We start from the raw sequence: 9,798 nt of genomic DNA, 5'->3' as shown, positions 1-9,798 counted from the left end.
TTGAAAAACGAAAATTTGAGACTCAATGAAAAACTCGCAAAACTCACAGAGAGTCAAAACATGTTAGACACTACGCTTAGCCAAACCAAGAATGTTGGTGACCATACTGGGCTAGAATATATTCCCCCTACACATAGAAGAAGACCATATAGGAGACCTATTAATCAATCTAATAAGAATTTTTTTAATAAAAAGGTTCCTACATGCTTTTATTGTGGCACACATGGCCACACTTCCTACTCTTGTTATATTAGAAAATATGGTATGCCTAGTGGTGTGTATGTATGGATGACTCCCTAGTTATTAACGGAAAAGGACCCAAGATAACTTGGGTACCTGAAAAAGGCAAGTGGTCTATATTTTGCAGGTATGTCTACGAGCACATGGACAACATTGGTATCTTGATAGTGGATGCTCGAGACATATGATGAGAGATAGATCACAATTCCTAGATCTATCCTTGCAAGAAAAAGGGTTTGTCACGTATGTAGATAACAACAAAGGGAAGATACTTGACACCGGAACGATTGGCAACTCAAATCAGGCAGTGCTCGAAAACATATTGTATGTTGAAGGCTTGGAACATAATCTCTTGAGTATCAGCCAACTATGCGATAAAGAGAAGAGGACGATATTTTCTGATGATGTTGCAGGTGCTTTGGAAGAAGCATACACTAAAGACATGGAGCAAGACAAAGAAATATATGCAGATCAAATTGTCCAAGATGAGCATCAGGATCTGCCAATCGCGTGGAAGACCAAGAAAGATCATCCACTCGACAAAGTGATAGGGGATATAACTATGGGGGTGGTAACCTATAGCTCTTTACGTAACTTTTGTAACTTCATTGCGTTTGTATCTCAAATCGAGCCTAAGACCATTGATGAGGCCATTGAGGATGTGCACTGGGGTACAATTATGCAATAAGAGCTAAACCAGTTCGAGCGTAATAATGTATGGGACTTGGTCCCTAAGCCTAAAGAACATCCAGTGATTCATACTAGATGGGTCTTTCGTAATAAATTGGATGAATCTGGCTTGATAATCAGAAAGCTTAGTGGCCAAAGGCTACAACCAGGAGGAGGGCATCGATTATGATGAGACCTACGCTCTTGTAGCCAGATTAGAGGCCATTAGGATGCTTTTATCCTTTGCATCAATTAAGAACTTCAAGCTCTTTCAAATGGATTTCAAGAGCGCCTTCTTGAATGGCTATATTCAAGAGGAGGTATATGTAGATCAACCTCCCGGCTTTGAAAATTTTAAATATCCGAACCACGTATATAAGCTCAAAAAGGTCCTTTATGGCCTGAAACAAGCTCCCAGAGTTTGGTATGATAGATTGAGCTCTTTCCTCTTGGAAAAAGGGTTCGTGAGGGGTATGGTTGATACTACCCTCTTTATTTGTAGATTAGATAATCATGTGCTACTAGTTCAAATATATGTTGATGATATAATCTTCGGATCTACTAATGACATTCTTTGTAAAGAATTTTCTGAGATGATGCATGGTGAATTTGAGATGTCGATGATGGGTGAGCTGACCTTCTTTCTTGGACTTCAAATCAAACAAACGGAAAGTGGCATCTTCATTCATAAATCGAAATATTGCAAGGAGTTCGACATGGAAAGGTGTAAACAGGCTTTAACACCTATGGCGTCTGCATGCTATCTAGATAAAGATAAAAATGGAAAAGCAATCGAGGTAACCAAATATCGTGGGATTATTGACTCATTATTGTATTTAACTGCGAGTCACCCTTATATTATGTTTAGTGTTTGTGTGTGCTAGATTTCAAGCTTTGCTTAAATATTCACATTATACTGCTGTAAAATGCATCATGAGATATCTAAAAGGAACAACTAATATGTGATTATGGTATCCTAGGGATGTCTCATTATCTTTGATAGGATATTCTGATTCCGATTTTGCGGGATGTAAGTTGGATCGAAAGAGCACCAGTGAGACTTGTCACTTATTAGGAAGTTCCTTAGTTGCATGGCACAGCAAAAAGCAAGCATGTGTTGCTTTGTCCACCGCCGAAGCGGAATACATCGCCGCTGGTGTGTGTTGCGCTCAAATCCTTTGGATGAAGCAGCAACTTAAGGACTTTGGACTTAACCTAGAAAAGATTTCTATAAAATGTGATAATACAAGTGCCATAAGCCTATCCAAGAATCCTGTTTTGCATTCTAGAACCAAGCATATTGAAATTAGACATCATTTCTTGCGTGACCATTTACAAAAAGGCGATTGTGTGCTTGAATTTGTTGAAACTACTAAACAATTGGCTGATATTTTCACCAAGCCTCTCTCGCGAGATACTTTCTATGTTTTTCGAAGAGAACTTGGAATTCTTGATGAAAATTATCTTGATTAAAATCATCTAAAAATGTTATTATATGCTTCGCATGATTAGTGTCTTATATGCTTCAAAATGTATATTTGTTGTGAATGCATTATATTCCTATTATGACTCATGATCTTGTATGATAAGCTGAAAATGTATATGTGTTTGAATAAAAATTGCTTGATAATTATTAGAAGTCTACGCATGCTTTTAAAACCCAAAAACCTCTTGATTCTGCAAATCTGATGCCAGTTTATCGATTAACTATCCTTCTTAATCGATTAAAATGAGTTCCAATAGCAAACATTTCAATTTTCACTAAATTTAATTGATTAAGGTTCATTTTAATCGATTACCTGGGCTCATTTTTCTGAGAACATGGAATTTTTACACTGCTTAATCGATTAAATGCGGCACTTAATCGATTAACGGTAGGAGATAAATTAGATTCAGTAGCGTTTTTGCCATTTTTTCAAACCCTCTCTTCCCCATTTTCTCTAAAAATCTCAAAAGCAAACAACAAATTCGAAATCTTAGCTTAATAGAAGAATTAAACCTCACCTTTACCCATTTTGCACCTCAATTCATCCAATCCGTTTCTCAAATTTTCCAAGAAACCCCATTCCCAATTCCAAACCCTAAGCTTTAGGTTCCCTCCCTTATCCTTCGTCTCCTCTCATTACTCACGGTTTTCAATCAACAATGGAAAGAGGACGTTTGAAGAGGTTCAAGACAACTGCTCAACGTACTCGTAGGCCTCCTACTACTTCATCTTCAAATCAAAACGTGAGGCATGACCGTGGAGATCCCTATTACTCACTCGTACTTCAAGAGACCCGATTGTCCAAGTTTCATGGAAGGAAACCCACCTACATAAGGTATGTTGATCTTACCTGGATGGCGGAACAAAAATTTTGAGTTTCCGTAAGGTATGCAAGCTCAGAGAGCTGTAATATTTTTGGAATTAACGGGTAATCTGTACCCAGCTTTGATTAGGGAATTTTACGCCAACTTCCGTTATAAGGATGGTAGATATTGGTCTATGATTTCGGGAAATCTATTTGAGATGGATAGTGATATTATTATGAATGTGGGTGACTTATCCACTACTGGTGTTAGTCTAAGTGATTGTGAATGGCTTAAGGATTTCGATGTTGTTGAGGTTTACAAATCTTGTCTGAGAGGTCCCCATCTGTATGTCTAGGGAGAACTAACTAAAGCTGGTTCATTATCGGTAGAGAATAGATTGCTTCACTATTTGATTTCATATATTTTAGTTCAGAGAAACATTAATCATGCTCAACCAACTATTAATGATATGAAATTTATGTATGATGTGAAGGAGAACATAATGGTTAATTGGCCTGAGGAAATTCTGAAGGTCATGTATAATGTCTCTACATCGCAATCTAAGTTGATGCCCTACAATATCTTCATATCGAGAATTATTGACTATCTGCATATTGACGTATCTGACACCATCGTCACAGAGACTTCTCATAAAGATCACTTTATTGGTGAAAGCCTTATCCACAAGATGAGTATCTACAAGTATGGAAATACTTGGCAATACCAGTAGGATTACACTACCGTGGATTTGGATCTATTTGATGATGAGGATCAGACTGATACAGATCAGCCTAATGCAGAAACTCAGGGGGAGCCATATGGAACTGCGTCGTGAGAATCATCATTTGGATTAGCTCAGTTGGATGTCATGGAGCAAAGGCTGAACAACAGAATGGACTTACATTTTCAGTCTTTGAAGGACTACTACCATACTGATTTGGAACAATTTGAGGAGTGTCAGGTTGCCTACATCGATAACCACTATCAGACTATGAGGAGCTTTATCCAGAACACTGCTGAGGCACAAAATGAGAGGTTTTGTGCATAATTTGAGAAGTTAAGATTCCTCATCCAGTGTGATAGTAGTCTGACCGTACCTGATGACAACGATCCTCCTCTGCATCCCTAGATTAGAAGTCCTTAGACCTTAGATTGCCTTAGGTTTAGTCATTCTATAAGCTAATTTTCAGGATTTATGTTGCTTTGTAATTTTGATACATATTGTCTCTATGCTTTTTTTGGGTTGTAACTCTAACTATCTATTATTGTTGCACTATTGTAACTTGATATGCATGCCATTTGAACTTAAATCGTTACTATTTTGGTTTTAATTTGCTTACATAACACTCATATCTATGTCAAATATAGCATGATTACATGTTTAATGGTCCTAGATCATGTTTAGTTATATGTATCTCTTATGCTTGATTGAGCCTACTGTTTGAATGCTATAATATAAATGTTTGATCATTCCATGCTTGATTAGTTCATGTATAACCTTCCATGCCATTAAATATGTCATATTGTTGTATTATGTGGGTTTAATCGATTAACCTACTATCTTAATCGATTAAATGTTGATCAATGTGTGCACTTGTTCAATTTTTTCATCAACTTATTAATTAATTATATTCCCAATATTAATTGATTAATTACAGTTTGAGTTCCATTCATATCTCTTCTTTCTTTTGACCAAAATTTCATTCAGTTTATCTTTTTGATAATGTCAAAAAGGGGGGAATGTTGTTTTGTTGTTTGATGTGTGCAGGTTGTAAAATAAAATTAAGCTTTCATTGTCTAGCTATGCGCTTTAACTTTGAAATCAACAACCATGCATTCTATGACCATCTTCAAGCTATGCATCAAAACAAAATTTGGTGTTGAGTTTGTCATCATAAAAAAAAGGGAGATTGAAAGTGCAATGTGTCAAGATAGCAACTAGCTTGCCTATGTTTTGATGAAGACAAAAGAATTAGTGAACGCTTAAAGATAACTCAACAAATTAACATGCCAAAGATTCAAGAGCTTCATGTCTAAACTTGAGTCTTAGATATGTGTCTTAGTTATTGAGTCTAGGTTAGGTAAACCTAGATGCAAATCTCACAAGTTCTAAAAACCATCATATCATTTACATGAGACGTGTCATCTAACTTATTATATATTCATGCATTAATGATACATGTTATTTGTGCATTTTAGGCATAATATAATGTTAAAACATGTATAGTTGATTAGCGTATCATATAGGTAGTTTACCCTTTAATATCTTAACTGAAAATATGTCAGTTAATCGATTAAATAAGGCTTTAATTAATTAACGTGGAAACAGTTTTAACTAGTTTCAACATATAACTGAAAAATAGAATTCAGTTATTCTAAACAACCCGTTAATCGATTAACAGGACACTTAATCGATTAACTGGGTACAAAACAGTTTTTCTATATAAATTGTGTTTTTACACCATGCTTCATACATTCATTCATTCATTTTTAGAATTGCTAGGTTGCATATTTTCATGATCTTTGTATGTCATATAGGCAGAGAGAATTGCATGTGAGATTAGTGAGAGATAGTATCATGCTTAGGGGTTAAAATGATATTTATTTTATGTGATTAAATGTGTTCATCAATCTATCTTTCTTGAATGATTCTTTCAATTCTTTTAGAGATTTCTTAGGGTAGAAATTACATGTTCTTCATGATTCTGATCTTATACATATTCATAGTAATTTGTGAGATTTATGTAGGGTTTATAGCTTGTTCTTAATTATAATATTTGATCTATTTTGTGCTTCACATTACTCTGTTTTTGTTGCATTTTTGTAACAAGGAAAGTCGTCTCTTGGAGTCGTACCACCAACGAGATACAGATAGTCTTCACCAAGACTTTGAGGTCTTGAGTTTATAATATACTCTTGGCTGGGGCTAGATCTGGATCATAGGAAAGATTTTCCTAGGCGATTGAGTAAGGTCAAACCAAGATAGAGGTTCTGGGAATTCAAGAAGGTAGCGTTCAAGGTCTTGTAATATGTAAGTGACTGTGTAATTGAGTCATTCAACAACTGTTAATTCTGTGCGACTTAATCGATTAAGGCAGTCTTTAATCGATTAACTGAGTGATTTTTCCAAAATAGGGCTTTGGTGTGAATAGCGGTAAGTGAGAATCGCGACACCTATTTAACCCCTTCGAGGTGTATTATGTCATTGATACCTAACACCTACCATATTCGAGAGGGAAACACACATTGAAGAACTTTCATTGCAACACACATTGAGACATTTATTTTTATTGGATTTTATTGCTCAATATTTATCAACATAATTTCCAATTTTCACATAAATAGTCTTCTTAATTAATTCATGACAATATAAGACAAATAAGAAGAAAAAAAATAGTTAATGCCCTCTTGATCTTCTAAAGGGACAGCTAATATGAAAAAATAAAAAAAAATACTAAACTGACAATTAAAGTAGAATGAAAGGAGAATATTATAAACAAGACAAACTCATCTTTTTAATTCATAATTCCAGACTAAGCTTCAAGTAAGCTCAATTACAATTTATACTTAGGTTTTTTACCACGAGATATATGTTAAGAATATTTAAGTTAGTAAGTGTTTATTGAAAATTTAAAAATATCATATCCCAAATTATGAAACTCTTAATTATCCTTAACATGTGTCCTATAACACCCATCCTTAACAAACTGCTTTTAACAAAGAATTTAAGGAATGGAACTCAAATAATTTACAAATAACTGTCCTCATCAGTACAGTGACATTCCTACACAGAAATAACAAAGCTGCTTCTTGGAAAATGTTGTTAAAGGGATTGTGTCCCAACATTTGTACCATTCTATGTGTTGTTATTTCTAATTGATCAGAAAATACGAAATTATTAAACTTGTAAGTTAAATATATTTTTTCAATCAATCACAGCAAGTGACACATTGAGTGATATATTTTCGTGACAAAAGATATACCCCTGTTGTATAGCAAAGGTGCTTCTTGGAAAGTGTTGTTAAAATTCAATGACTTTAGCCCAGCTTTTAACTTTTTAGCATGACTAACTCTCTCCAAAAACATGAGCTTTTGCTAACTTAACAAAATTCATCATTGTCACAAAACATTTCCTGCATGGGGCAACAACAAATGTTTCCTTTTTCTTCCATTAATAAGTGGACTTATGATGTTTTTCTCAGCTTTAGAGGAGAAGATACCCGCTATAATTTCACTGGAAATCTCTACAATGCATTGCATCAAAGGGGTATCAAGACTTTCATGGATGATGAGGTGCTTAAGAGAGGTGAAGAGATTTCACTTGCCCTTTTTAAAGCCATTCAAGACTCCAAGTTAATCATTATTGTGTTCTCTAAAAGCTACCCTTCATCAAAATGGTGTCTTAATGAACTTGTGAATATCATGGAGTGTTTTAAAGCCAATGAATGTGTTGTTTATCCGGTTTTTTACAAAGTTGATCCTTCAGAGGTAAGGCATCAAAAAGGAAGTTATGGAGAACAATTGGCTAAGCATGAAGTAGAACTAAAGGATGATAGTAAGAAGGTGGAAAAGTGGAGATTGGCTCTTCATAAAGCAGCTAATTTAGCAGGGTGGCATTTTAGAGATGGGTATAACTTTTTATGGATTTGGATTCTCTAATTTTGGAGGTTCAACCAATCTGATACACGATTGAGCAATCTTATACTTAATTGACCAAACTCGGATTTAGTGATCTTGCAATAGTTTTAAGATTGGTCAATTACTTATAAGATTGATCTTTCAATTGAGTTCAAGATTTGTCACCTTGAAAAGGAAGTTATGGTCATCGTTGCCGTTGCAATGCAAATTGCGGTATGAATTATTTTGTGATTAAAAATTATTTTTGAATTAGATGTGGCCTGATGCGGTATGATACAGTTGCGTTGCGGCCCGATGTTATTGTGTTGCGGCCTGATGCAGCCACATGATTATGATTAAGAGTCACACCACAATTATGATGTGATGTAGTTGTGGCAGTCATTGCAACTACAATATTGTAGCCGCATCAGGTGATGCGGTTCGCAATTTAAATCACTGGATTGATCAAAAAACCAACTCCAAAGTTAGAGATTCCAAGTCTACTTTATTACTCTAGTCTCTCTTTTTTGTGTGGTTCTTTTGTCCTTGTATGTTCAATTTCATGACTCATAAGTGATACCTTTCAAATTAACATCAATGAAGATGGAAAGTGGAATACACCACTTCTAATTGTAGTTGCACACACAGGGAAATGGGTAGTAAGCATCAGGAAATTGATTTATATTAAAATAAGGGAAGGATTGTTCTACTACCCTTCCTTAAATGTATTGTTGGAAATAGTGATATACTGATAATGTATATTGTATCATTTGTCTTTACACATGATGGATGATATAGTTTGAGTTTTCACAAGCTTTTGTACCTTGACAGGTATGAATATGAATTTGAATTCATGAAAGGGATCGTTGACATGGTGTCTAGCAAACTAGATCATCATGTTTTACATATTGCTGATTATCCAGTTGGACTAGAGAGTCGAGTACGTGAAGTAATACTTCGTCTGTGTACCTCTGATCCTAATGTCACAATGGTAGGACTATGTGGAATGGGAGGAATTGGTAAAACTACTTTGGCACGAGCCGTATACAATTCCATTCGCCACCAATTCGATGGTTTATGCTTTCTCTCTAATGTTAGAGAAAACTCGATCAAACATGGGTTAGTACATCTCCAAGAGACAATCCTTTCTGATATATCCGGTGAGAAGAATATCAAGTTGGGTGATGTTCATTTCGGAATTCCAGTCCTTGTAAGAAGGTTGGAACATAAAAGGGTTCTTCTGATACTTGATGATGTGGATAAATTGGAGCAGTTAAAGAAATTAGCAGGAGGATGCAATTGGTTTGGTTCAGGAAGTAGGATTATTATAACTACTAGGTGTAAAGATATTCTAGCTGCTCATGGAGTTGGAAAAATCTATGATGTACCTAAGTTAAGTCATTATGAAGCAAATGAACTTTTAAGGTTGAATGCTTCCAAAAAATCTCAATCCAATGCAAGTTATTTTTCAGTGTGGAACCGTGCAGTCCGCTATTCCAATGGCCTTCCATTGGCTTTGAACATTATAGGTTCTTATCTATTAGGAAAATCTGCAGATGAATGGGAGTTTGCATTAGAAAGATATGAAAAAGTTCCTAATGAAGAAATTCAGAGTATACTTAAAGTGAGTTATGATGGTTTGACTGAATGCGAGAAGAGAATTTTCCTTGACATCGCGTGTTTCTTCGTTGGAGAGCCATTGCCATATGTTGAAGAAATACTATCTGCTTGTGGTTTCTACCCAAAGTATGGTATTGGCATACTTATTGATAGATCTCTCATATCTATCACATTGAATGGAAGGTTGATGATGCATGACCTTATAAAAGACATGGCTGTAGAAATACAACGACAGGAATCACCCCTGCATCTTGGCAAACGTAGTAGGTTATGCTTTTATAAGGATGTTATTCAAGTTTTCAAAGAAAATTTGGTAAGAGCTTTATTTATTGGTTTTTTTTTTTTTCATTTTTACTTTGA

The 9,798-nt window shown here is 35.1% G+C and overlaps 1 protein-coding gene across 1 annotated transcript in view; it reads left to right on the top strand.

The window, feature by feature from the left end:
* The window catches only part of LOC109326891 (TMV resistance protein N-like), a 4,067-nt gene continuing 1,529 nt past the window's right edge, over positions 7,261 to 9,798 (top strand). Inside the window, exons 1-2 of the mRNA XM_019559781.1 lie at positions 7,261 to 7,829; positions 8,650 to 9,791. Coding sequence (XP_019415326.1) covers positions 7,339 to 7,829; positions 8,650 to 9,791 — 1,633 coding nt within the window. The 5' untranslated portion in view covers positions 7,261 to 7,338. The remainder of the gene's footprint in view (positions 7,830 to 8,649; positions 9,792 to 9,798) is intronic.

Source organism: Lupinus angustifolius, chromosome LG02, assembly GCF_001865875.1.
Source record: "Lupinus angustifolius cultivar Tanjil chromosome LG02, LupAngTanjil_v1.0, whole genome shotgun sequence".
Lineage (NCBI taxonomy): Eukaryota > Viridiplantae > Streptophyta > Magnoliopsida > Fabales > Fabaceae > Lupinus > Lupinus angustifolius.
Note: the sequence above shows the minus strand (reverse complement) of the source record. Positions and strands in the feature narration are given on the sequence as shown.